A 27,648-nucleotide genomic window follows, 5' to 3' on the forward strand; every position below is an offset into this window, starting at 1 on the left:
GCTGCTTTCGGTCGAAGCTACGCGTCGTGCCGCGCTCTTAGCCCACCTCTTCATAAAAAACATAATTCTGAGGCCTACGAGGCCGATGATGACCCGGGATACATAAACAGTCCAAAAAGCTCATGCTAGACTGTTATCCCATTCTTTACTGCTTTTGATTTCTAACGCTTACTTTGCTTGATCTTTGTTGCGTGTGACTATAGCCTTGCAGACTCAGAGACGACCTCGGTATGACGACCGCCAGCGCACTTAATCGGAGGTAGCCCGAAGACGGGCGTAATTAACCGGAGAGCCTCACGAGGCCACGGGAACCAAGACAAAATAATCGCCAAATCATGAAGATAGTCAGATAGCGTGTGCGTTTGAGGAGTAAAACAATTGTAATCGAAAGATGTACTTTATGAATTCAATATGAATGAATAAAGTTACAATTCCATTACATTGTATCCTGTCTCTTGTATACTCTGTATACTGGCACGCCCGCAATATTACATACACAGTTTTCAATACAATTCAAACGCGAGAAGTTTCGAATCCGCGAAACACCTCCCTTGCTCCCTCGGCCCTCTCATCCCGTGTAATCGTGTATGGTGTATCTAATCGCCTAGAGGCCAGCGCCAAACCACCAGTCTAAACCTTAGAGCAATGATCGCCAACTCATCGCTGCCGAAGTGCCTCCCTCCGCGAGGCTACCGGCAGCCACATCCCACCTCCGTCCTCCCAGATCCCGCCTCCCAGATCCACCACCTCCCATCGTCGCCCTTCCTCCTTCGCCCCCCCCCCCCTTCATGAAGCGTCATCGCCCCGACCGTCCCCACTCGACATGACGCCATCCCTATCCTGACTCGACACGAAGCCACGTGTGTGACATGGCGTCGCTGTGGTATGTTGACATGATGAGCCCACGAAGCAGCCGTCATCTCTTGATGCCACGAAACGGCGACGATGCATTCTCAATCTTTTTGTTGGGATTTCGTTGACACTGTCCATCTCATCTGCACATCCAATACATTAGAGGTCAAGTATGGTGACTATACAACTGGGGCAACAACTATTAGCATATGAAGATTTTGCTGCACAGCTATCCGCTGAACTAGGTTCAGGTCTGAAAATAATTCATTTTGTACATCTTTCATAGCAAAATCATCAGCAAGCTATGGCATAGCTCTTTTGAAAGCACTCTCAACCTCATTTTCTTCATATGCAAGAATCATTTTGTACAAGGAAAAAACATATCTCCAGGAAAAAAATAGTGCAAATAAAACATGCTTAAAGTTGATCAAGAAATAAGCTCCTGCACAATGATAGAAAACAAGTAGGTCAGAATTCTTGCTCATACATAGATATCAGGATAATGAACTATTAAGGTAGATGTTGATATTAAGGAGAATTAGAGTATGTTTGGTAGAGTTGTAGCTCTGAGAATCATGCAGAATTTAGATTTTGTATGATAAAATAAAAAGATTTGAATATATGTTTTTAGTCCAAAATAAAAACAAAATATCTAAAACTAAAGGCTCCCAATCTGCCCATAACTCTAGCTCCAAAAATTTCTAAAAATAGGGATAACCAGCTTGAAGAATTCTTAGAATTGGACTTCTGCCAAACAGACATTTATCTTAATGGTTGAAGCTAGCGCTTAGTGCTATGGTTCAGTACGTTCGGGTATGAATTATCGATTCCTAATCAATATCGACATGTTTCCGTCCTGATAACACTATTTCTGATTTTCTCATTTTATCGATGTTGTATTCATTTTCGACATTATCGTTATCGACTTCATTTCCGAATAAAAATATGAAACTAAAAGTGGTTTAAGCCTTTTATAATCGTCTTCGAACCGTTTCCATCCTTAATCATTTAAAAAAAATCAAATAGGCCTAACCACGCACAAAATAAATAAATATTTTTTCGAGGGGGCAAACTGAGCTTTCTGAGGGGCTAAATGCCTAAATGAGAGGATTTGGCGGTTAACAATTACAGACAAAATCGAGGGTCTTGACGAAAAACATCAAGGCAAACGAAACCGTTCACGCCGCCACCCCCCGCCGGCAGCTATAATTCCTCACTGCCTTCCGCTCCTCTCTCCTCTCCTCTCCTCTTCTCCGCTGTTAGGGTTAGGGTTTTAGCTCGATCGCTCGTTCGGAGATGTCGCGGACGCTGGTGCAGCCGGTGGGGCAGAAGCGCCTCACCAACGTGGCGGTGGTGCGGCTGCGCAAGCACGGCCAGCGCTTCGAGATCGCTTCCTTCCCCAACAAGGTGCTCTCGTGGCGCTCCCGCGACGAGAGGGACCTCGACGAGGTGCTCCAGTCCCGCACCGTCTACTCCAACGTCTCCAAGGGCGTCCTCGCCAAGTCCAAGGACCTCATCAAGGCGTTCGGCACCGACGACCACACACAAATCTGCATCGAGGTATGCTCACCTGTTTCGTTTCCCCTCTCCAATCATTCGTGCGCGCCGACTGTGATGGTCATGGATGATCGATTGGCGCTTTGCGTTGATTCATCTTGTGCCAGATTCTGGAGAAAGGGGAGCTCCAGGTCTCCGGCAAGGAGAGGGAGGCGCAGCTGTCCAGCCAGTTCCTCGACATCGCCACCATTGTCATGGAGAAGACCATCAACCCGGAGACCCGCCGCCCCTACACCATCACCATGATTGAGCGCCTCATGCACGAGATACACTTTGCAGTCGATCCAAACCTCACCTCCAAGGAACAGGTATCTGCAGATACGTATGTGCTAGCATTTCTATTCATCGCCTGCAGGCTGCAGCACATTCTTTAGGGATTGTTGTCATTTAGGCCTACAATTGGTGGCGTACACGGAATATATATCCTCATGGTTCCTGTATGATCAGAGTATCAGCCGTGCATCTCACCATCATCTGTAGAACTTGTGTGATGCTTAGTTCGAATGAACAACTAGCTGCCTCCTTTCTGAGCATATGTAGAGTAATTGCAGATGTCTGTTACTTTGTTTTGTAACATTCCTGGTCTGGTCATCATTTGTAATGCATGCTTTACAGACTACCGCTGTTTCTTATTTATCTAGCCATCATCTGCAGCAGTGGAGCATTGAAAAAGATGTTAGTGACATCATTTTACATGCTCATTAGTTGGATATTACTGTTCTCTTTGTATTTTTCAATGGATGGTTTGTTTTTTCATCTGCTGTACTAGAGTAAAAGGAGAAGAAAATATCTTCGCCTATTCGTTTTTCCTTTTGTTGTGTTTTTTCCTGCTGTTTATGTATCAGGTAATATTTTTTTTTGGGAATTGTATCAGGTAATATTTGAATTCTTCTCCTGTATCACATTCTGTAGAGATTTTTCTGTTTGGGCCTGATAATCAATTTCATACAAAGTTGGTAAGGCTGTATTATCACTAACAGTTTGGGTGACTGATTAAGTATGGATTATCATTTTCCAGAACATGGAATATCTCACTATCATCTGTATAGCACAATAAAGATAGCAATAGCATTTTTTACATGCCCCATTAATTTGATATCAGATATCTCAAGTCTGTGTTTGTATTTTTTGAACAAACGCTTATTGCTTGTATGTTTATTTGCCATCTTTTATCGACCGTCTTCCGCTTTTCTCATCTACGCTTTCTTTGGTTTTTACAGGCACTTAAAGTTATCAAGAAGCTCATAGAGCATTTTCCCATAAAGCGTGCACCATTGAGGGTGCGGTTCACTGCACCAAAGCCCAAATTTGCAGGCCTTATGGAAAGGATTGATGAATGGCATGCTACTGTCATTTCAAAGGATGATTCTGGCAATCAGCCTTCTATTGTAAGTCTTTTAAATCTTTTTTTCTTGGCTATTACTATGTCACTTGATTGTGACTTGATATGGAGTTGTCATCGGTCTTTCTCATTTAACTCGAGTCATTTATGATATTATCTAGAAGCCCGTATGCCCTGACCCCCTATCACCACAAACACACAATGTCACGGAGCTTGTAATGGTTTATGATATTATATAGAAGTTAGCAGTATCAATAGAAGTTTGGGCGGCTCGCGATTCCTACTATGTGTCAAAAATTTACTGAACGCTATGTGGGTTGTGGGAGGCGCCTAGTGCCTGATTGCCGATTTAGCGGGCTAGGAGGACATTAGTCTCTAGGCAGGAGGGTGGCGCCTAGCGTCTCCTAGGCTGGCAAGGTGGCCGTGTTTCAAATAGTGTCCCTACTGTACCGTTCTGTCTCTTATGAGCTTAACATGAATTAGAGTCTCCTTAGCCTTCTTGATGCTGATTAGTTTTTTCCTTGGCACTGATATCATCGTTTCGTGAAACCACAATGCATATATCTCACACTGAAGTTTATATCGTTGGTCTACATGTAACTGTGAATAATGTTTTACAGGTATGTGAGATTGAGCCATTTATTTTGCACTCATGTGAGGAGCGGTTGAAGGATGTGCAAGGAAGGGTGGAAGTACTATCTGTCTCAGCGCATGCAGAAGGTGGATCTTCTGTGGACCAACATGACAATGTTGAAGTGTCACAAACAGCGCCTGCAAAGGAGTCGGATGCTGTTGCTCAGAAAAGTGAGGAAATGCAGAAACAGAGCATATCTAGTGAAAGCCAGGGCAATGCACAAGGTAAGCAGCAGCGCAGATGCAAAGAATGTGATGTGCTTGTGGAGGACAAGCTGTACAGAGAGCACTGCAAGAGCGGGTGGCACAAGCACAACTACACACGCCATAAGAATGGGCTCCCTCCTCTCAGCCAAGAGGAGTGCATGGTGGAAATGGAATTGACCGACTCCAAGAAGGACCTTAAGGATTATGATTTCTGATGAGGTCAGTTGAAGTCCCCCTGTGATCTTGTGTTTGGACACTAATGCAATTCATCTAATGCTTTCCCTGACCCATGTTATCCAGGTTGATTACCAAGAAGTGCGCAGGACATGAAGTTGCTGCAGTCTTTTTGTTTCTGAGGACACATATGGTCAGTTGCTGAATGCTGTATAGTGAAACGGGGAACCAAGTTTTACGAGATGCTAGAGTCGTTAAAATGGAATGGTTTAGTCACATCGTTTAACTTCAACAGAGTTTGGGATGTAGAACCTGGCTGTCTGGATGGCTTTGTATAGTAACTTAGTAAGCGGAGTAAACTTGGTGGTGGCACTGTGGGTGCTCGTTTGCTTATCTGCAATGGCACGCTATGCGAATTAAAATTTAGCTTCTTATGTTGGAGCAAGTTAATACTACTTGTTTAGATCCTTCCTGGCTGTTTGGTTTGTGATTGCCCTTTGCTATTGCTATGCCAGTAGACCTGACGAATTCATGTGAGGTGGTATATCTCAAACATGGTTGCCACCTGAATTTCAGCTTGTAAGTCGAGTGTCCTTCTCTTTTGTCTTGAGGCGAAGCTCATATGGGCCGGCCCTGGCGCGAGTTGCTGATTGGTGTTGACAACGAAACTCTGGCCTTGTAGAAACGTAGATACATCTCATCGGCAAAACTTGCCAAACTTGTGGCTTCTGATTTGGTTAGCATAAAATGTTTTGAGTTTGGTTTGCCACATTGAACCGAGATAATCGACCCAATGATGATTTTATTTTTCTACATATGTAGGCCAAGTAGATGAGTTTATTTTTCTTCTATTTTGCATGAAACAAATCCATCTTTTGTTTTACAGGTGTTGAATGCATTTCGAAGACGAACTATTTTTAGAAGATTTCGAAGACGAATTGACGAATGACGAGAAAGAATGAGAGTGAAACTGTATTCGTTCAAAAGACTAGGGAGGAGGCGCTCCCGCCCGCTCCCTGAAAAAAAAAAAACAACTCCCGCGTCCCGCCTCCCTCCAAACTCCAAAACAAATTGGGAGGGTGGCGCGGCGGCGGCGGCGGCAATCTGTTGCGGAGACGGGAGAGATGCCGATCGAGCTGCCCCGGGGGCTGCCCTTCGCGGTGGACACGTGGACCCCGGCGTCATCGCTGAAGCGCCACCGCTTCCTCACCCACGCCCACCGCGACCACCTCGCCGGCATCACGGCCACCACCCTCTCCTCCCCCGTCTACGCCTCCCGCCTCACCCTCGTCATCGTCCTCCGCATCTTCCCTCAGCTCGACCGCGCCGCGTTCGTGGAGGTGGAGGTGGGCGCGCCGCCGCTGCGCGTCCCTGACCCCGACGGCGACTTCACCGTCACCGCCTTCGACGCCAACCACTGCCCCGGTCCGTCTCCACCTCCTCCTTTGTCCTCGTTGATTTGGATGACCGACCGGCCGCCCGCCCGCCCGGCTGACATCCTTGTCGCTCCTCCCAGGCGCGGTGATGTTCCTGTTCGAGGGCGCCTTCGGGACTGTCCTCCACACCGGCGACTGCCGCCTCACGCCCGACTGCCTCCACGCGCTGCCCCTCCTCTCCTGCCGCATTGACTACATCTTCCTCGACTGCACCTTTGCCAGGTGCTCCCTTCAGTTCCCCACCAAGGAAGACTCCATCCGCCAGGTTGTTCTTGCTGATTCTTTGTTCTCGTTCTGTAACATGAATGTCGGGAGATCTCATCTGAATGTCTCACTGGCTCAGCTAAATTTGATTCCTTTCTTGCCGATTTCAGGTGATCAATTGCATCTGGAAGCACCCGGATGCGACGGTGGTTTACCTCGTGTGCGACATGCTCGGCCAGGAAGACATCCTCATCGAGGTGTCCAGGGCGTTCGGGTCAAAGATATACGTCGACAGAGAGAAGAATTCAGAGTGCCACCACACCTTGTCACTCGTCGCGCCAGAGATCCTCACCGACGACGGTGCCTCCCGCTTCCACGTGATACCGTTCCCCCGGCTCTCGGAGCGGGCATCCGACATCCTCGCGCTGGCGCGGGCGAGGGGGCAGCCAGAGCCGCTGATCATCAGGCCGTCCTCGCAGTGGTACGCGTACTACGCGCCACCAGAGGCGTCGATGCAGCAGAAACTGGTGCTGACGGAGCCGATGCGGGATGAGTTCGGAGTGTGGCATGTCTGCCTCTCGATGCACTCGTCTAGGGAGGAGCTGGAGCAGGCGCTGGGGATCCTCCGGCCTAAATGGGTCGTCTCGACGACGCCTCCGTGCATGGCAGTGGACCTGAGCTATGTCAAGAAGCACTGCTCCCTATCCCGGTTGGGTCCTGATGATCCCCTCTGGAAGTTGCTCAGGATATCTGATGGAATGCCTACTCCTGTTGCCGGGTCCCTGCAGGCAGTGCCGACTGTCGTAGAAGCCGTCGGGAAGAGTGAGGAGGAAATCACTTCTTCTTTTGTTGATGAATCTGGCTCTGGTGATAGCAGCCTGATAGAGATCACAGAACCAACACTGGAAGATTTTGAGATCAAAGTGGAGCCGCCTGTGGCACTATTCGGAAGGGCGAGGTTTGGATTACTACAGGATGAATCTGAACTGTGGAAAGATGAGTATGGGAGCGCTGAAGTGATCGATGTTGTCGAACTCGAACCCAAGGATTCAGCTACAGAAACTGGGTCGTGCAACAGTAGCAGGCCTGATGAGAGCATCGAAGTAATTGATTTGAATGAAGTTGGAGCAAAGGAGCAGGATTCAGCCGCAGAATCTGATTTATTGAAGGACTGCAAATCTGATGATGTAGTTGATTTAACTGAAGAGGAAAGGAGTTTGAGCACGGAGTCTGAACTTCGCAAGGATGTCAACTGTGAAGAGAGCATCAAAGGAAATGGTGAAGCTAAATTGGAAGCTCAAGGACAGAATTTGACTGTTGGCGCTACTTTGTGGGAAGTCTGCAGATCCATGGATAGAGGTTCGATGACTGAACAAGGTCAAAATAGAACTGAAGCGATCGAAGAGATTCCAGCAATGCATATTACAGTCTCAACGAAAATCAACCGGGAGGCAACAGAGGATGGCACGACTTCATCAGAAATTGGCAACAACAAGAGCTCTTATGACTGCGGAGCAGCGAGTGATTCCTCCTCAACTGTTGTCGGACCATCAAAGGGTCTTAACGCGAACCTAAGGAGGCTGTACAGGTCGATGAACGTGCCGGTTCCTCGGCCCCTGCCGTCACTGGTTGAGCAGATGGGAGCCTCCAAGCGTCCCAGAGTTTCCCAAACTGCACAGCTGTAGGCTTGCAGCAGATTAATTGTTTTGTTGCTATCAGATACAAATTTCTGCCGAACCTGTGTAGCTACTTGCATTGTCACTCGACAACAAATTCAGATTGACTTGATATTTCGAACCAAACGCTGACTCTCTGCGTCAGTGATAGTTGCTGATGCATAGGTTGTTCTTCGTAGGAGGATAATGCTGTGAGGCACTGATTTTGTACTAGATTGCTGAAAATTTAAACAAAACATGCTGGCCATGGCTCAATTTGCATGCAACGTCCAGAAAATCAGATGGGACAAAATATGTCGCTTTCCATGATGAGGTTAACGAGACCCATATTGCCTATGTTTCGAAGCCATATATGACTGCTAGCAAGTTACATATGAATTTGCTCTAGTAAAGTTGCTACCTCTGAAGGAGCAATACGTTTCTTGTTTATATTATTGGAGGTGCATAGTTTTATTGAGTTATGTGAATGCTTGGTAGTGACGTAAATATAAGTAGCAACTTCCTAGTCTAATCTGAAAAACTTCATTGTGTGTAGACCTATATTTGGTAGCAACTTATGTGGATATTGTGCGATAACTTTAGTGAAAGTTGGTAGAAACTTTTGAGAAAATTTGATAGAAACTTCATCAAATATTTCGGTAGCAACTTATGTAAAAACTTCATTAGCAAGTTTACATGTCGCCGCCAATTAGACTTACTGAAACTGTATAGGCAAAAATCCAAAATTAGACAATATATATACACGTATTTGTTAAAATAGATAATATGTTGTTGTATTTACAATTTTAGCATTCGTATTCGGCACATCATTTACCGAAAATAGAATTTCGGTATATCATATGCTGAAAAACCACGGGTCTGGTCATATTCGGCGCACCGTGTGTCGAATACGGTATTGTAGCCTATATTCGACACATGATGGTGCCGAATATCAACTGTATTCGACACATCATGTGCCAAATACGTGCTACAGTGTCGTATTCGGCACACGGTGTGCTGAATATGGCTTTTGCCTGCCGTGCGGTTACTAATTCAGCACACGATCATATTTGGCACACCGTGTGCTGAATACAGTATTGTAGCTCGTATTCGACACACCGTGTGTCGAATATGAGTTTTTTTTTTTGCGTACGGTGTACCGAAAATTCATTTTCGGTAAATGATACTTCGAATACGGATGCTAAATTTGTAAATATAACAACATGTTATTTATTTTAGTAAATACGCTCAGTATTTGTATGTTATCTATATGGATGCTATAATTTTAGCATTCGTATGTTGTCTAATTTTAGATTTTTGCCAAATTATGTATGGTGGCTCAGTATTCAGTATTGCGTTTCCGGCCTGGCCCATATCAGCCCAAACAAGGAGAAAAAGAGTCGCGGCGGCGGCGGCGACACCCTCCAAAACCCAATCAGCAATGGCGACGGGCGGCGGCGGCGAGGGCGAGGGCGAGTTCTACCTGCGGTACTACGTGGGCCACAAGGGCAAGTTCGGGCACGAGTTCCTCGAGTTCGAGTTCCGCCCCGACGGCAAGCTCCGCTACGCCAACAACTCCAACTACAAGAACGACACCATGATCCGCAAGGAGGTCTTCGTCTCCCCCTCCGTCCTCCGCGAGGCAAGGCGAATCATCCACGAGTCCGAGGTAATCCCCTTAGGGTTTCTCCAATCCCCTTCTTCGATTCGATTCGATTCTCAGTCAGTCTGCCAGGGTTTACTTACCAAGGAAGGCCTTGACCGCAGATTATGAAGGAGGACGACAGCAACTGGCCCGAGCCCGACCGCATCGGCAGGCAGGAGCTCGAGATCGTCATGGGCAACGAGCACATCTCATTCACCACCTCCAAGATCGGATCCCTCGTCGACGTCCAGACCAGCAAGGACCCTGAGGGCCTACGCATCTTCTACTACCTCGTCCAGGTTTGCACTCAACCCGATGCCCTCGCGTCTACCTATTCCATGTTGCTTGTTGCCTCATTGGTTGGGTTGCCGTGCTTTAGAATTTAGACGCTACTTATCTCTGATTGACGATGCTACAACAACAACAACAAAGCCTTTCAGTCCCAAACAAGTTGGGGTAGGCTAGAGATGAAACCCATAAGATCTTGCAAGTCTAAGTCATGGCTCTGGCACGTGGATAGCTAACTTCCACGCACCCCTGTTCATGGCTAGTTCTTTGGTGATATTCCAGTCTTTCAGATCCCTCTTTACAGACTCCTCCCATGTCAAGTTTGGTCTACCTCGACCTCTCTTGACATTATCCGCACGCTTTATTCTTCCGCTATGTACAGGCGCTTCTGAGGGCCTGCATTGTATATGCCCAAACCATCTCAAACGATGTTGGACAAGCTTCTCTTCAATTGGTGCTACACCAACTCTGATTGACGATGCTACTTATCTATAATTTAGATGCCACACGAATTCTTAAATTCAACACAGCAAGCAATAAGTTACCAATGCATATGTTTGTCAGTAATGACAGTTTCTACTGGCTCAATCTTGTGATGGCATTCAGAGTTATGACTTTACTGTTGCAATGTAACTTAGCCAATTATTAGTCTCAAATTTGGTACAGAAAACTTGTCATCTATTTTTTGAGAACTCCTTGTGCTTAAATTATGTGAAGCATAGCAGCATTTGCTTCATCGAATTGATTAGCTGCTGAGATTAATCGTAGACTGTGAGCGTTTGGATAAATTCATTTGCTCATATTTTTGAAGCAGTAATGACTGGTGAGCATCAGAGAACTAAGTTTAAATGTTTTTAGATTTTGAGATAAGCAATGAGTCGATGACCATTCTTGATGATTCTTATTTCATTGGAGAGATGTTCTTAACAGTCCTAAGATAATGGATTTTACACTAAATGAAGGAAACTGTAGAAAGTCGATGCTGAACAAGAACAGAGTACTCCAGGTGGCGGATTGTTTCTTGGCAACCATTAGTGCCATAAACTCCAGAAATCTTTGCTGATTACCTGAGGAAAAGTTTTTTTTTCTCTTTCTGAAGGCATACTTCAACTTCGCCTGTTTGGATGCCTAGTTCTCTTTTGGCGTTTTAGGAGCAAAATATGTTCCTTTTTTTTTAAAAAAAAAAGAAACATTGGTTTCAGAAAACTGCGAGTTGTTTGGATATGACATACTCAGTGTCTTCGCTCTGGATAGGGATGCAAGTTTTGTATTTTTTGGGTCATTGGGTCGACCCAAAACTCACTCAATTAAACTAAAATACGCTTCCACAAAGTTAACTTAACAAAAAGAATGAACTAAGCAGTGACCCAGAACTACCTATTAGGTACCCACTTACATCCCTATAGAGTCATGATTTCTCCTTTTTCTGGCATTTGAGGAACACTACTCAGGAACATTTTTTTTTTCATAGGCTGAGGAGGTGTGTCTTATCCAGCTTTGCACACTGAGCCCTTTGTTGCCTTGAAATAACTGTCATGATTAAGAAACTATCTATCTGCTCTTCATCAACATATTTTGAATTGTACCCCCCCCCCCTAAGTTCACCTATCTGGTATCCTGCAAAGTTCAAACCTGATGCAGGGGAAAAGACAGACATTGGTTTTATGTTTTTTTTTCTTCTACCTTGAACCTCAGAAACTTAGCGCCACTTTACCATTCCTAACCTAACAATCCACTTAGATGTCAAAGAGAAATTATCATGTTGCTGTAAATCTATAGAGCTGATGGATGATTTGTTGTTTCCTTGAAATTTAGCCAGATGGTCTGCTTTTTACTGTCTACACTTGATTGAGCTTGTAATAGCTCAAGTATTATTAACATTTCAACACTTGTTTGAGGAAATAGTTTTAGGTTACATTAACAGCTATTGGGTTAGTTGGTTTGTTGTACCTGAAATTTGCTAGCATGATATGTGAAGAACTTAGAACTGCGAGGTGGGTAGGAAAGTTAAAATATTTGTTATGCCTCTGGTGCGTGTCAGTGTTATTTTCTTCACAGGTTTATGTGCACTCTTAATTTGGCACCTCTCCTTAAAAATGACCAAATGCACCCCTCTAGCGTAGATGTCATTATATTAATACATCCATAAACTTCTATTGGGTCTACTTAGTGGATCATTTTCGTGGATGCCTACATTATAAATTCTAGATCACATTCCTGGTATTGTAGTTTGAACATGGTTCAAAAGCATGTAATGAGCTGGAGGAGGTCTTCTGAAAAATTGTATTTTTGTTGTGTGCAGCACATGACAATGTAAACGAGATGTATTCCTAACTTTTCTTTCCCGATGTTTTTGTGTGCAGGATCTGAAGTGTTTCGTGTTTTCACTTATCAACCTCCACTTTAAGATCAAACCTATTCAGTCATGAGCTCCATTGCGTTCCTAATTGTGTTATCATGCTGCAAGGTGTTAGGAAGTCCTGTATCATGTAAGCTCTAGTGAGTTTCTGATGAGTGTGGAAGACTGGGTAAAATCTTTTGAGTTTGTCTGGGATTTTTGTTGGATTGTGCATACTGCGGGTAATGATATTTATGCTTGTTTAGTTCTCTGTTAGGAGTTTATTTTTGTATCAGTTAGTTAATGCCATTTGCCACGCTTCTCCTTTCGGTTGTTAATGCTGAACCTCATGTTGTGTGTCAGTGCTTTGCCAAGATGGCACGGCACATGAATGGGTGTCCAGTTTCTTTGGCAGTTTTGATGCTCCAGGTTCGCTTGTCATAGACTGACTGTGTTCTCTCGAGGGCTGGCAAAGACCGACTCATCAGAACCTTTCGTTTTGTAAAGCAGAAGCGTGTGGTTAAAGCTCATAGGGCCATTTATCTTTTATCTGATTCGCATTGTCTGCTTAATGGCATCTCTTGTCAGTCAGGAGCAGTGTTAGGTAGCCAACCTCCTTTGTTACTTTTGGCTTTGGGGATTCCACTCCTAGTACTGTAAGCAGAGTTTTTGCATACATATATTTGCAGAAGAGAAGACTTTGTAAAAGAAGAGCCCCATGATTCTGTTCCTTGTAATATATGGAAACATGCTACTGTTCCAGCCTTTTACTCTCTCTTTTCCCTATTAGGATTTGTTTTTCAACCATATCCTATTAGGATTTGGGTACGGTAAGCTGTAAAGAAAGGTTAGACACGGAGGTGGAGGGACCAACAAAATGCGAGGAGGAACAAGATGCTGAGATCTCGGTCTCAGGTGTCCCGAAACCAAGGGAAACAGTTCTGAGGCCAACATGTGACCTTGCTGCTTCCTTGGGACAAGGCCATGTTACCTCACTCACTGTTTGCTTGGGGATATCTTTCGTTTCTTCAGATCTCACACCTAAAGTCCAAATGGTCCATACAGCAACTTAGCCAAAGGATGTAGTATTTAGGAAAGAAGATGCTGAGATACACCCTTTTCTTCCATGTGGTCTTTTACTTGCCTGCTCTCTCTCTTCTTAAACCTACATAACAGCCTTATTAATAATGACATCATTTTTCTACATGATTTTGCACCTCAAAAGCCTCTCTCTTTTTTTTTATTTCTATCCTGTTTGGCAGGGCTACTACTCCCAGCTTCACCTCATATCTTGTGTTTGCTCTCTCTTCTGAGACCTACCTAACAGCCTTATTAATAATGATATCATTTTTCTACATGATTTTGCACCTCAAAAGCCTCTTTTTTTTTATTTCTATCCGGTTTGACATGGCTTTAACTCTCAGCTTAACCTCAGATCTTGTGTTTATAAGTTAATATAAAGTTATTGAAGTATCTATTTTCGGTCTAGAATGTAAACAAGATAACTCACTTAAGCACTTTTAGTGTATATGCAGCTCCCGCTCTATAAATTTATAGAATTAAGAATATCTTACTTCAAGAATTCATAAAGCTGGAGCTCTACCAAATATACACTTGCAGTGCAATAGACATGCGGTTGAGTTTACAGTCTTCGAAGGGAAAAGGAGAAAAAATATTGCAGTTTTTCATCCAGAGCACTTTGGGTAAAGTTTTGGAACTAAGTACACATTTCTTCATCAGGAGTTAACCAACAGTACAACGATATTATCAACTCAACACTCGAGTACGTACAGATTAACAAGTGCACGAGTACTAGTAGTATATATATACTAGCGAAATCATGGACCATGTACGTGTCATTACACGTAGCTGAGTACGTATTATATTGGACATGAACGAATGGAGTAAGGCAAGTAAGTAGGCAACGTCGGTGATCACTTGCATGATGGGCGAATGGATCAGCTGCTGTTGGAGAGCAGCGCGATGATGTCGAGCGCCACGGAGCAGAGCTTCTCGAGCGCCTCCTCCCTCGCCGCCAGCTCCGCCGGGTACGCCCCTGGCCTCTGCCGCCGGAACAGCGCCTCGCACACCTTGGGGTACTCCGCCGCCGCGCTCACGTGCACCGACGCGTAGTCGTAGTCCTGCACCGCGATGGAGTCCCTCGCGGCCGACAGCGCGTCCCGGGCGTCGACGTACTTGGCGGCGCACGTGCGGAGCAGCGCCTGCACTGTGGCGTCGGCGCCGGAGGGCGCCTGCGCGGTCGCGGTGCCGTTCGCCAGCGCGGCAGCCGTGGCCGCGCCGCCCGAGGCGTTGGCGGCGGCGGCCGAGACGGCGATGGCGGAGAGGCCCCGCACGTCGGCGGTGGCGCTGGTCGGGTCGGCGCCCAGCGCGGACACGCAGACGTCGTAGTAGGTCGTGGAGTTGCACGTGGCGCGCACCAGCGCGGCGGCCGTCGGGGCGGGTGGCGGTGGAGATGGAGGCGAGTGCTTGGGGGCGTGGCTGCGGTGCGCGGACGGGCCGGCGCGGGAACAGAGGGTGCTTAGAGGGAGGAGCGCCAGGAGGAGGAGCGCCAGGGCCTGCTTGGTGGTGGTTGCCATTGGCGGCACTGGCTAGAGAGAGCTTGGATTTGTGTGAAGAGTGATGAGCTTGTGTGATGCTCTTGGCTCTGGCTGGCTAGCTAGTGTGATGAGATTTTGTGTTGGAGTGGAGGAGGACTCTTGCCGGGTGATGGTGTTTTATACTCCTAGTCCTAACTCCTAGGTGGAGAACTGCATGCCCGACTGGAGAAGAGTTTGTCGTGGTGGGTGGCTGTCAACATTGACTCTCACAATGCCAAGTGGAGGAGTCCACCCTGTGCTTTCTTCATTTCCTTAGTGCTTAACTAGCTACCATTGGCAGGTCATGTAGCATTTTTTTTTCCATGGATGGGAAACATCTAGAAAAAAAACGAGTACGAGAGGAAGGACGTCCTTAAGATTTTATTAAGAGAATATCATGTTTTGAAATCGTTTTTGACTAATTGTTAGCACCGTAAGAGACTTGCATGAATATATAGGAAACATCTAGGAACATGGATAACTTCCCCGTGTCATTTTGCATTGAGAGTTTGTGTACCACACATCTGATATGTGCAGTGCACAAATGTCAGTGAAAAAAGTGAGTGGTGTGGATAAACTACATGACACATAAGCCACTGTGGTAGTGCATTTTCGGATGGATAGGTGCATTGCTTCCGTGGCAATAGAAATGAAGTTTTATTTGCTTGTTGGCTAGCTAGTTCCCACATTTCATGACATTTTTCGAGAGATGTTCCTTCCACTTGCACTCCTTCAATTCAAACGAACATTGTCGTTCTCTGCCGTATAATTTTCCTCTCCATCTCTTCCGCGATAGATCCAAGGTTTTTTTTTTTTTTTGAGTTACCGCCACTAAAAGAGAAGAGAGGGTTTTGAATGGACCATGTAGTGTGGCCATGAAGCTAAATGTTCTAAGTGGGGGAGGGTGCACAATACCAAATAAAGACTAATTCGGCATGAATGTACATCGACGACCGATTAGAGATAATATTAAATGCTAGCAACGTAACATCGCCTGTTGTTTGCTTGCAAATTACAGCGCACTGACGAAATTAAGGTTGCTTTTTAGGCAGTCAAGTCAAGTCATGCCTTGGACAACTAGACAGACGTTTCCACTGGACAAGGGGATTTTTTATATAGTCCGTTTTACCCAATTTTTCTGTCTGTTTGTGTGAGTATGGACCGTATGTGTTTCTCGTGTGGTTGCCCCCTAGCTTGGTAGCACGTTATTACTGCCACTTAAGCCTTAGTGCTTAGTCCACGATAGGCTATTTTTAGTTCTTTTTTTTTCATGAAAACTGTATGTGTTTTAGTGATACTTAGAGTCTATTTATTTTAGTCTGTTTCTGGTTTCTGCTTCTATTAAAAGTCCAACCAACAAGTTTACTGAAAAACGATTTCTAAAGAAGTCAGAAGCTTATTTCTGAGAAAATAAACTAGAAGTTGGGAAGTTAGATGGGACTAGTTTTTCTAAGAAGTAGTGTGCTGAAAAGCCAAAAAATTATTGTAAAATCCAAAAACAAATTTTCATAAAATCCAAAAGCACAGCATTTCAAAGAAACCAGAACCAAAAATCCAAACAAACAGACCTTTAGATATGTGATGTCAAGTTGTCTATAAAAGATATCACATGATATTTATATGATGTGGATGAGAGAGGAGTAGAGAGAAATATTATCTAGTAATTAACAGACAGTCTATTAAATGGCTTGATGCTGTCTGAACCATTGCATATGCCATTATCGTTGTGTATAATATTACATGTGAGTCTTCTAGACAGCTTTTATAAATAATTCACTATACGAGTTATTTTCAATATAGTCTGTAAATAATATGAATGGACAATCGTTCTCTAATTAAACCACTGTACATTCCCTTATACAGTAGATAACTGAAGAACTGCAGCATCGTCCGTTTGGTCGTCTTCTTCAGGCTAGAGAGTGAGTCCCAAGACTTGACTCCAAGCAGCTGGTTTCCTACCTGCTTCACTCACTCAATCAATTGCATGCGTTTGACTATTGCATCGAATGCATGCTTTGCTTTCCATCGGTGGAGCCGAGCGGACAAATTAAACGCGTATATACGTACGATCGAGACAGATAGACACTCCATTCTGGTCCAGTTGTATAGTCGATTGCTCGTAATATTTAGAAAGTTGTCAATATTAATTACCTAGTACAAGATACATGCAACAATTCCCGAGTGTAATTTGCAAGTGGCTGACTGTTATTGTTCTTTGTAATTTTTCTCAAATGGCGCGCCGAGGCTATTTTTAGTGTGATCTGGCATTTCCCAAGGATGAAATCAAATCAGCAACAAAAATTACTCACAAATAATTCTAAACAATACTACTATCTTCATTTTTTTTACTTGTCGTTTAGAACATCGGTACGATGTTTAATATGTGACTTTGACCAATGCTTTTTCTAAGAATTTGTGATAAAAAACTATTGAAAATACAATCATTTGATAGTATTTTCCAAGATAAATCTACTAATATCATTTTTATGTGACAAAATTTAATACTTTTTCTATATTAATGATCAAAGTTTGTTAAGTTTGACTATATATATCCTAAACGACATCTATTTAAGAAATAAAATAGTATAACATATGAAAAGAAATGAATACCAAATGTACTACATCGTCGACGTTGGCCATTTAGTAATACTACACACGAGAATTATTGGTTATTTTGTAGTGTCGATCAGAGCATTATGATATAGGTAGAGCTGCTGGATGTGTGAAGATCTTTTATGAACCGTCTAAGGTTTCTTTTTTCTCATCTTCACTTTCTTTGGTTTCGCAGGCACTAAAAGTTGTCGACAAGCTCATAGAGCACTTTCCCATTGAGGGTGCGGTTCAAAGCCCAAATTTTGAGGCCTTATGGAAGGAGAGCACTGATGATGAATGGAATGCTAATGTCATTTCAAAGGATGAATCAGCCTTGTATTGGAAGCCATTTAAATCTTTCTTTTTTCTGGCTGTTACTATGTCGCTTGATTGTGACTTGATATGGAGTTGTCACCGGGTCCGTCTTCGTCACTTAAATCGACTCATTTCACAAATCATTTTAGGAATACGTACGTACGTACGTAGTTTCTTTGAACTAATAAGTTTAGCATAACAAGATTAATCAAGTCAACGTACACATATACTGGATCGAGTAAGTACAGATTAACAAGCTGATCTGTACTAGCAGTATACGGCCGCTAGCAAAATCATACAGACGACGTACATGCGTGTCATTAGTCATTACACTTGGTGTGGACTCACTGGACTGACATGACATGAACGAATCGATGGAGTAAAGGCTAGCTAATGCAACGCAAGATGACTTGATCTCTGGATCAGCTGCTGTGGGAGAGGAGCGTGATGATGTCGAGCGCGATGGAGCAGAGCTTCCCAAGCGCCTCATCCCCGGCTGCCAGTTCCGCTGGGTACGCGGCGGGCCTCTGCCGCCGGAACAGCGCCCTGCACACCTGCGGGTACTCGGCGGCGGCGCTCACGTGCACGGACGCGTAGTCGTAGTCCTGCTGCGCGATGGAGTCCCTGGCGGCCGAGAGCGCGTCGCGGGCGTCGACGTACTTGGCGGCGCACGTGCGGAGCAGCGCCTGCACGGTGGCGTCGGCGTGCTGAGCCGTGGCGGTGCCGTTAGCCAGCGCGGCGGCCGTGGCCGCGCCGCCTGAGGCGTTGGCGGCGGCGGCGGAGACGACGATGGCGGAGAGGCCACGCACGTCGGCCGTGGCGCTGGAGGGGTCGGCGCCCAGCGCGGACACGCAGAGGTCGTAGTAGGCCGTGGAGTTGCATGTGGCGCGCACCAGCGCGGCCGTGGCCGGGGGTGGAGAAGGCGAAGGCGGCGAGTGCTTGGCGCCGTGGCCGTGGCTGTGGTGCGCGGACGGGCCGGCGCGGGAGCAGAGGGTGCTCAGGGGGAGGAGCGCCAGTAGAAGGAGCACCAGGGCATTCTTGGTGGTGCTGGTTGGCGCCATTGCTACTAGAGAGTTACGTTACTTCGTCGTGGTGAGCTCGATCGATCTTGTGTGAAAAGTGTTGAGATGAGATTGTTTGTGTTGGGGTGCAGGAAGACGGAAGCGGCTAATGGGGTTTTATAGGAGGAGGATTCTTGCATTGGCTCTCAACATTTGACTCATTTATTTCCTTAGTGCTTTACTAGCTACCAAATATAGGCTGTTATAGCTTAATTTCTGTTGTCTTAAAAAGGTTGCTATAGCTTTTGAGGCAAAATATTGTTAGGTTTATTGCTGTCGAGTTGGTTCCACACTTTGTGTAAATTTAGAAGTTAACTATATTAAATCAATAAATTGTACATGCTACCTAACACATGAAATACAATTGAAGATACGTGCATAGAGAAAATAGCTAAATCTACTGAAAAATAAGAATTTAAATGGAGACATCAATCAATACTATCTACTAACGGTGGAAGAATACTCAAGCTCTTAGGGCCTCTGCTACTGTAGCAGTGGGCACTAGGTATGTATATACATGCATACGTATACACATATGTATATATACATATACGTATACATATATATGTAATTTTCTTTTTCGAGAAATTCTAGAAAATGTCAAAATGAATATTAGTTATATTAATAAATCAGCTAAAAAAAAAAATCTAAAATGCAAAGAAAAATATCTAAAACTAAAAAAAATATGAAACAATTTTTTTAGGTTAGTATTATTTTCACCTACATGTTAAAACTATATGCATGCATAAAAGTACTATTATTTTCTCTATAATTAATTAAATGTGTTTAACATTTTTTGTAAATTTAGAAGTTAACTATATTAAATCAATAAATTGTACATACTACCTAACACATGAAATACAATTGAAGATACGTGCATAGAGAAAAATAGCTAAATCTACTGAAAAACAAGAATTTGAACGGAGACATATACCCTCACTCGCTCGCCCCTGCGCGCGTGTTGACGCTTCTCCGATCCTCTCAAGATAAGATTAGGTACGTCCAGTCCAACTGGTTAATTTCGTGCCTGCTTCACTCCACTCAGTACGTACGTACTCTCAAGTCAAGTGTGTTAATTTGACTTGCATGCATGGCTCGCTAAGCTAGCTTTTCCCGGCCTTCTCGTCGCGGCGGCAGTGGTGGCAGCCGAGCGGACAAATTAAACGCGTCTGAAGAAGAAGACGAAGACGAAGACGACGACGACGACGAGACAGATAGTAGATGGTTGTAAAGTCTGGCAGAATCCGGCAGCATTCCTCTCAAATCCTAGCATTATATTGGTGCATGCGCATGTCAACGCGCGCGACCAAACCATGCATGCCTGCTGCTCCCGCATCTACGAAATCTCTCCATTTTTTTTTAACTTGCATGGCTGCCTCTGGTTACTTAATTGGCAAGCTAGCTCGCTAGCTAGTCCTTAACAACAACAGCACTAAGCAAGTTCACTTTAATAATCAACAAATTGGGCCTGCATAATTACATACAGATTATAGCAGAAGATTACGATATGCGCGTGCTTCTTCCTTTCCTCCTTTACTTTGTTTGGATCACGTGCATGCACGATCATAAAACACAGGCGAATAAGCAGCTGCTGCGGCCGTCGTCGATTATTTGCAGTCCAACCAACGGCACGGCACCTATATATAATGCTGCTGCTGCTGCTTCTTGCTCAATAATTAAGCAGCACATTTTTCAATTATATATGCACTTACAATATTGCTTCACTTGGCCGTGAACGTCCTAGCTAGGAGTGAAAAACAAACACAACAAACACTGTATTTAACGATCGAATTGTTGTGGTTTTCAACTACCTAGCAGAAAAAGTAAGTGTATGTGTTCATTTGTTACTTTTCCTTTTTCGTTAATTTTAGTCCTCAGGTGGCCTATACATGCATGCTCCAACCCACTCCTACTAAGTGAGTGCATTATTACCTGTTTAGTGTCGGATGGTTTCGGTGATCGTCTTGTTTTTTCAGACAACGTTTTGGTGATCATCTGTTCCCTGTGAAATTACTACAGTACTTGGTAGTGCTAGGTGATGGCTACTGCGATGTGTATCCATCTAGCAGTCCACTTCTGCACTCTGGGCCGGGCAGGGCAGCACTAGTACCAAAAACAATCTAATCTCATTTGAAAATATCTAGTGTCACGATAATCAGTTTTATCCCTCTAAACCCTAGCGTCACGATAATATTTATTTCAAAAGAGAAAAAAGAGGAATATAGCGTAGTTAGATCGGATGGTGGGAGGTGCGGGTGTAAACCTCCACCAAACCAGGTTTTAGTCATCTTTGACTTGAGTTGGGTGTCTTTCTTGTTCTTGATGCACAATTTGCTGCTAGAAATTTCTTCTAGGTATTCCCCTTTTTAAGGTAGAATAAAACAATGTAATCTGGAACTTCCTTTACATGAATGTAATTTGAACGTAAGAGACCGGATATGAGTAACTGATAATCTAATATCAGTATATATTAATAGTTCCTCAAAAAGGACAACATGCACATGTAGAAGTGGGCAACCAGTTAATATGGTTAAGTCGGTTCAGTTTTTATGGTTTATAAAATTTTTGGTTTTTATAAGGGGAAACTGATTTATCCTAAGAAATATAAGAAACCAAACCTAATTAACCGTTTTATTCGGTTCGATTATTTTGGATTTTGCTTCTCAACCGAAATTGTCAAAAGGAAGATCGAGCAAGAGCGCATGGGCGAGAGATAGGCGTGTGGGGCAATGCGCTACGTGGTGCGGTGCTATAAAGTGGAAGGAGTTAAAGGAATAAGGGTATAGCTATTACGTTGGCTTTTTAGGTTAGACCAAGAGGTATTTTCTATGATATGTACATCAATCCAATTTATTAGGTTAGTTCGGATTTTGAAAGTTGAAAACCATATTACAAACTAAAAATTGGTTAGTAACATTTTAGAAATCAAAGGCAAAACCGATCAGCCCGTAAAAATCAGTATTTTGGTTCAGTTTCTTTCTTGGTTTTTCAATTATTTGCCCACCCCTATGCACATGTAGGAAAGCAGAATCTTTTTTATTTTTATTTTTCAATATTTACAAAACTACATACCCATTTTAAAATATTGCACATCTAGTTTACCATTGCTCGTTGGTTGAGCGAATAAAAAAAATACTGCATTCTATTGCTCTCAAAATTCAAAAACAATATCGAAATACTCATAATTTTTTTTGAAAAAAATGTATGTTATAGAGGATACTATGATCTAAGATTGTGTGTAATAAAATTTGTCATTTTTATTTTTTATTGTAAAAGTATTGATTTGAGTTGAAGTTTTTTAGATAGATAGATTATAGCGTCATCTACAACATACTTTTTTTTTAAAATTTTTTATGACTATTTCAATAGTATTTTGAATTTTTATAGCAATGAAACACAATGTTTTTTTATTTTTTAAGCTATTGCTCGTTGGAAAGATAACATCTTTATTTTTGTAAAAGTGTTTCTTGTTAGAAAGGTGATACCTTGCTGTCGCTCGATGTTAACTCAGATATGCAATATTTTAAAATAGTAATGTAATTTTGTAAATATTAAAAAAAATTCTAGGAAAGCGCGGCAAGAAGTGGAGTGCGGTCCTCCACGAGCCCACTGGACGGCCCAGAGTAGATGAAGAGCCGGCAGGGAGGGAGAGCTGCCGGCTGCGCGCCCAATCGCCTCCCTTTTCCCGCCCTGCCGTGACAACTTCCCCCAACCTAGAGAGAGAAAGAGAGATCCAAGCAGGAGGAGAGAGATCGGAGGCGAAGGGGGCAGCGGAGGAAGAGGAACCGTCGAGGAAGAAGGGGAGGGAGGCTCCGATCGGCGGAGAGGAATCCATCGACGACTCCAAGATGCGTGGCGGGACGGTGCAGATCAACTGGCACGACCTGCAGCCAGTGCTCAGCCTCGACTTCCACCCCGCCTCCCGCCGCCTCGCCACCGCCGGCGCAGACCACGACATCAAGGTCCCCTCCCGTCTCAACCCTTCTCTTCTCCTCTAGCACCCTCGGCTTGGTGCTTAAAAAATTCCCCCTTTTTGGCGGCCGCCCCGCATTTCGTCACCGATTTCGTCTTGCAGATCTGGGTGATAGCGTCGGATAGTTCGGAGAACCAGCTCCCCACCGCCACCTTCCAGAGCGGCCTCGTACCCAACGGCACTGCCCACAGCTCCGCGGTGAATGTCCTCCGCTTCTCCCCTTCTGGTAACTCACTCTACAAGTCGCGCCACAGTTTCAGTCTCTATGAGCCTTACCTATCTCTTCTTACGTTTCCTTAAGTTGGTGGTGTAACAAACATTCATTAAATACTGTTAAACTCTCTTCTAGTCTTTCCATATACCTAATCAACGCCGTTTCCCACGCTGGTTTCTTGCAGGAGAATATCTTGCTTCCGGTGCTGATGGTATGCTCTATTTCGCATTTAGGAGTACATGTCAAGTCATTATTTCTTAAGCATATCTTTATTGCACCGAAACGAGTGAATTCATTGTTCTTTTGTTGTCCTGCTTACGATAATTGTCTCGCTCCGTAATCTGCAGGTGGCGGTATTATCCTGTGGAAATTGAATTCCACTGAAGATGGCGAGTCTTGGAAAATGCACAAGACGTTATTGTGAGTTCTACCCTTTGAAGGGCAAAAAATGCATTTCTTAAACCAGCACTATTCTTTTGGATCTTGCTAAATAGTAGCGTCCCTATTTATTTAACAGGTTCCATCACAAGGACGTTCTTGACCTACAGTGGTCGCATGACAGCACATTCTTTGTTTCTGCGTCAGTTGACAACACTTGCATAATTTGGGACGCTAATAAAGGTAATTCCCACTGCAGCAGTTAACCCTTTATTTGCAGTCCCATGGGTTCTGTAGTGTCTTATATGGTTCATATGTCATGCCATTCTCAGGCGCGATGCAGCAAAAGTTAGAGGGACATCTGCATTATGTTCAGGGTGTGGCATGGGATCCTTTGGGTGAGTATATTGCTTCACTGAGCTCTGACAGAACCTGTAAAATATATGCAAATAAGCCTCAAGGCAAATCGAAGAACCCAGAGAAGATGAACTTCGTTTGCCAGCATACGCTGGTGAAAATAGAGTATCAAAATCATGATGAATCCAAGGTGTGTTTGATCTACCCTAATTGCTAAAGCATTTGAATGCGCACTGAATTTGGATAATAGCACTATATAACCCTTTGTCTCGCAGCCGCCAGTTAAAGCTCATTTGTTTCATGATGAAACATTACCATCTTTTGATAAACAATTCCGAGGTTTTTTCAATGGACTGGTACTCCTGTTTTGGTGGAATTTATGGACAGAGAGAAATGCAAGAATCTTCAGAAAATCCAGCCAAACAGCCCAACAGTTAGCGCACAAGATCAAGGATGATTTCGGCGAGATCTCTATGGCCTTGTCCCGGGAGCCAACAACGAGTAGTTTTTTGCTCTCTGTTGTATAGTTGATCCCTTGATCAAACAGAGTGGATGTTCCTTCTCCCACTCTCCTTCTAGGCGCCTCGTAGTTGTGCTTTGCGCCCCCTAATTGTTTCTCTTTTTTCTTGTTTTCCTTTCAATGGGTCTTTTGTACCTCTTTTACTCCTAGTCTAATAAAATCGGCAATCCTCGTTGCCGTCTTTTCTAAAAAAAACATTACCATCTTTCTTCCGGAGGTTGGCATGGTCACCTGATGGATCTTTTCTAGTACTGCCAGCAGGTATAACTGTTTTGCCAGTGGCAACAGTAGCTATTTGTTAAGGTCAATTTGTCAGAATAAAATCACTGGCTATAAAAGTTCAGCAATTACGTTCTCTGGTTGCACATAATTTAGATATTTTCAGCACATTCTCTGTCGTTGTAACTTGATGTCCTGTTGATAAGTTTGTCTCTCTCTCTCTCTCTCTCTCTCTCAATCTCGATCAGGTCTCTCTAAACACTCCTCTGAAGTGATTAATACTGCTTATATAATGCCAAGGCGAGACCTCTCAAGGTAGCAGATCTGAGACTTGAAATAACATCTGTATGTTTTCAACTTCTTGCTCTATAAACAAATGGATCGATTTATTGACTTAAACTAACCAAGAGAATGTGAAAACGGAGCATCATAGAATTATATCACTTAATTGCCTTTTGGAAAGTTATATCAGCTGCATCTATGAGTCAGTTGTAATTTAAAAGCGCGAACTTAAGTCGTAAACTTTAAAAGGTAGTTGTCTTTGGTTGCTTAGCTGGTAGAGTGCTTAAAAGAGTATTGTTGTTTGTCACGAATGTGTTAGTTACTGTTGAGATTTTACAGCAAGTTACATAATTTTAGTTAAGGCTATCATGACGTTTATATGTTTTTTTTTGTCAGAACAACATACTCTCCATCATATAATCTATCTCATACATGTAGTTATATTATTCTTTTAGGGTACTGACTTTCTTTGGCACTGCAGGCCTGCGATACAACTCCCTGGAGCCAGTAAAGCCATAGTAGCAGTGCGTTTCTGCCCTGTTATTTTCAGTCTGCGTGGTTCTAACTCAGGTACCTCAATCTTATGGTAGCTTTGCTTTGAGGTCCTCAATGGCTCAATGTTTAATATCTGTTACACTGAAGCTGAATCACTCTGGAAATGTTGCAGATGCTTTCTTCAAGCTTCCCTACAGAGTTGTTTTTGCTGTCGCTACTTTGAACTCTCTATATGTCTATGATACTGAAAGTGTTCCTCCAATTCTAATACATGCTGGTCTACACTATGCTGCCATTACAGATATTGCATGGTGAGTTCTTAAACAGTTTTGTTTTCAGAGTCACCTCTATGGGGTAGATAGGAGCTTGTCTTATCTATTGGGACTAGAAACTCATCTTTGCAATTCTTTTCTGTCAGGTCTTCTGATGCTAAATACCTGGCAGTGTCGTCACGAGATGGCTACTGTACTATTATAGAGTTTGAGAATGAGGAACTGGGGAAACCTATTGTTCTCTCTGGTATTTCTATCTATTCCTCTTTTCATATCTATTCCTCTTCTTGGTGGTGGCAAAAAATCAATTGGCTCTTGGTTAAGTAGTACGTAACATCTGAATCGAACATAACAGCAAGAATGCTTAATTGTGGAAAATTGTGTCAGTACTTTGAACTTTCCATTTAGCTGTATTGTCATTTTTCCTTCTGATATGCATTTTCTAGAAGACGCTCTTCTAACATGATTCAGTTCTGCAATAATAATTCTAGGAGCAAAGGAAGTTGCTGAAGGAAGTGTCACCTGTAAAAACAAGAAGCCTTTAATGGTAGATAGTATGGAAGTTGATGTTGGAGCCAGCAAAGTTAAGATGGAAGCCAGCCCTGCGGCTGTAGAAGTTACACTGCCACCGGTATCGCCTGAGAATGTCATATTGAGTAAGCCTACTACTTGTGAAATTTCGTTAAAGAATTCCATTTGCACATAAATTGCTTGTATAAAAGTGTGAACGTCAGCAACAGCACAGGCCATCCAATCAAATGGGTCCCTGGTGCCCTTATTTCAACAAACCCTTACCAATATAGTCAATGCACGCAAGGTTGTAGATATGATTTTTTTTTTTTGAAACGACCGGGCACAAGACAGTGCCGGTTTCTATTAATAAAGCAGGAAAAAATACAACCATGCAGCCCCGGCTGCATACAGGAAAAAGAAAAAGATGACAACCACAACTTATTTGATGGAAGAAACCACCAAGAGCAACGGCAAGACCACGGTAGCAACACTTAAAATCCACATCAGCGAGGCGAAACAAACCACAACTCGTACATCACCCCCTCTCAACTCGCATTCATGTTGCTAAGGTGCCACTACCACGGCACCGGCAAACAAGCTCTTCACAAGGGAACTCGTAGCCCCACGAAAGCTTGAAGACCGACGGCCGAGATGATCTAAGACTGAGAGAGCTCCTTCGATGTCGGAGGTGGAGATCCTTTGAATTTGGCTAGGGACTTCAAGGCAAGGCGGGCACTACAGCGGACCGATGACCTGTCGTAAGACCTTCGCTTGCGATTCGCCGGTGCCGCTGTTGGTGGAGGTTGCAGTGGAGTGCGAGGGGGGTCCTGGCCTTCACGGGTGGTGGGCGACTGGGCGTTCAGGCACTTCAGCTAAGTCTGGAGCAGGCACAACATGGAGATCCAGATAGCAGTCCATAATCTCTGTGAGGTAAGTTTCAGACAGTTGCACACAGTCCTCGGTCGACTGGGCAACACCAGTCGCAACGGTAACCCCTTCGGCAGGGGTGGCAACTTGGAGCACCGTTTGCTTCATGGGCAACTCCTGGTGCACCTGTGCCTCACAGTTCCGTGAATGTGATTATTTATCGTAGTACTATGCATGCCAGACCTTCATCACGGACCACATGCATTTGCCATCTATACTCCTTATTCACATAAGTTTTCTTAAAGATGCTCTAACAGGGCTCAATTCTTGAAAATTCAGGGACAGGGGAGCTTGCTGAAGGAAATGTGGTCTGTGAAAACAAGAAGCCGTTGAAGGTAGACAGCATGGAAGTGGATGTTGGTGCCAACAAAGTTAAGACGGTAGCCAGTCCTGAAGCTGCGGAAGTGACACCGCCACCAGTGACGACCAAGAACAGCGCATCAAGTAAGCCTACGAAGAAGAGAATCACCCCTATTGCAATTAACTAATTAGCAGAAGTAGTTAGGATCATGATGTCTTCTGTAGTGATAACAAGTACTGGAAATTATATCTGGGTGACCCTGTAAAGAAGTTCAGTTTGCAGCTGTGTTCGCATTCTGACA

At 44.0% G+C, this 27,648-nt stretch overlaps 6 protein-coding genes across 6 annotated transcripts; 4 read left to right on the forward strand and 2 right to left on the reverse strand.

Moving 5' to 3' along the window:
* The first annotated feature begins 2,067 nt into the window (after positions 1–2,067).
* On the forward strand, positions 2,068–5,203 carry LOC133898903 (uncharacterized). The gene is made up of 5 exons (XM_062339713.1): positions 2,068–2,412; positions 2,517–2,717; positions 3,630–3,797; positions 4,372–4,810; positions 4,892–5,203. The coding sequence occupies exons 1-4, from the start codon at positions 2,149–2,151 to the stop codon at positions 4,804–4,806; spliced, it is 1,068 nt and encodes a 355-aa protein (XP_062195697.1). The 5' UTR covers positions 2,068–2,148; the 3' UTR covers positions 4,807–4,810; positions 4,892–5,203.
* A 472-nt stretch (positions 5,204–5,675) lies between these two features.
* On the forward strand, positions 5,676–8,422 carry LOC133898901 (uncharacterized). Its single transcript, XM_062339711.1, has 3 exons — positions 5,676–6,190; positions 6,282–6,466; positions 6,576–8,422. Exons 1-3 carry the CDS (start codon positions 5,890–5,892, stop codon positions 8,088–8,090), a joined length of 2,001 nt encoding a protein of 666 aa, XP_062195695.1. The 5' UTR covers positions 5,676–5,889; the 3' UTR covers positions 8,091–8,422.
* A 1,003-nt stretch (positions 8,423–9,425) lies between these two features.
* LOC133899647 (protein mago nashi homolog 2-like) lies at positions 9,426–12,607 on the forward strand. Its single transcript, XM_062340675.1, has 3 exons — positions 9,426–9,729; positions 9,828–10,004; positions 12,357–12,607. Exons 1-3 carry the CDS (start codon positions 9,502–9,504, stop codon positions 12,420–12,422), a joined length of 471 nt encoding a protein of 156 aa, XP_062196659.1. The 5' UTR covers positions 9,426–9,501; the 3' UTR covers positions 12,423–12,607.
* Positions 12,608–14,040: 1,433 nt separating this feature from the next.
* LOC133899287 (pectinesterase inhibitor 28-like) lies at positions 14,041–15,042 on the reverse strand. Its single transcript, XM_062340265.1, has one exon. It carries the CDS (start codon positions 14,926–14,928, stop codon positions 14,290–14,292), a length of 639 nt encoding a protein of 212 aa, XP_062196249.1. The 5' UTR covers positions 14,929–15,042; the 3' UTR covers positions 14,041–14,289.
* Positions 15,043–17,978: 2,936 nt separating this feature from the next.
* Positions 17,979–18,971, reverse strand: LOC133899382 (pectinesterase inhibitor 28-like). Its single transcript, XM_062340373.1, has one exon. The coding sequence runs from the start codon at positions 18,894–18,896 to the stop codon at positions 18,258–18,260; it is 639 nt and encodes a 212-aa protein (XP_062196357.1). The 5' UTR covers positions 18,897–18,971; the 3' UTR covers positions 17,979–18,257.
* Positions 18,972–22,518: 3,547 nt separating this feature from the next.
* LOC133899726 (chromatin assembly factor 1 subunit FAS2 homolog) lies at positions 22,519–27,628 on the forward strand. The gene is made up of 14 exons (XM_062340774.1): positions 22,519–22,858; positions 22,972–23,095; positions 23,268–23,294; positions 23,431–23,503; positions 23,601–23,704; positions 23,794–24,008; positions 24,094–24,124; positions 24,531–24,599; positions 24,806–24,872; positions 25,321–25,409; positions 25,507–25,645; positions 25,753–25,853; positions 26,098–26,262; positions 27,326–27,628. Exons 1-14 carry the CDS (start codon positions 22,745–22,747, stop codon positions 27,532–27,534), a joined length of 1,527 nt encoding a protein of 508 aa, XP_062196758.1. The 5' UTR covers positions 22,519–22,744; the 3' UTR covers positions 27,535–27,628.
* The last annotated feature ends 20 nt before the right edge of the window (positions 27,629–27,648 follow it).

Source organism: Phragmites australis, chromosome 18, assembly GCF_958298935.1.
Source record: "Phragmites australis chromosome 18, lpPhrAust1.1, whole genome shotgun sequence".
Classification (NCBI taxonomy): domain Eukaryota; kingdom Viridiplantae; phylum Streptophyta; class Magnoliopsida; order Poales; family Poaceae; genus Phragmites; species Phragmites australis.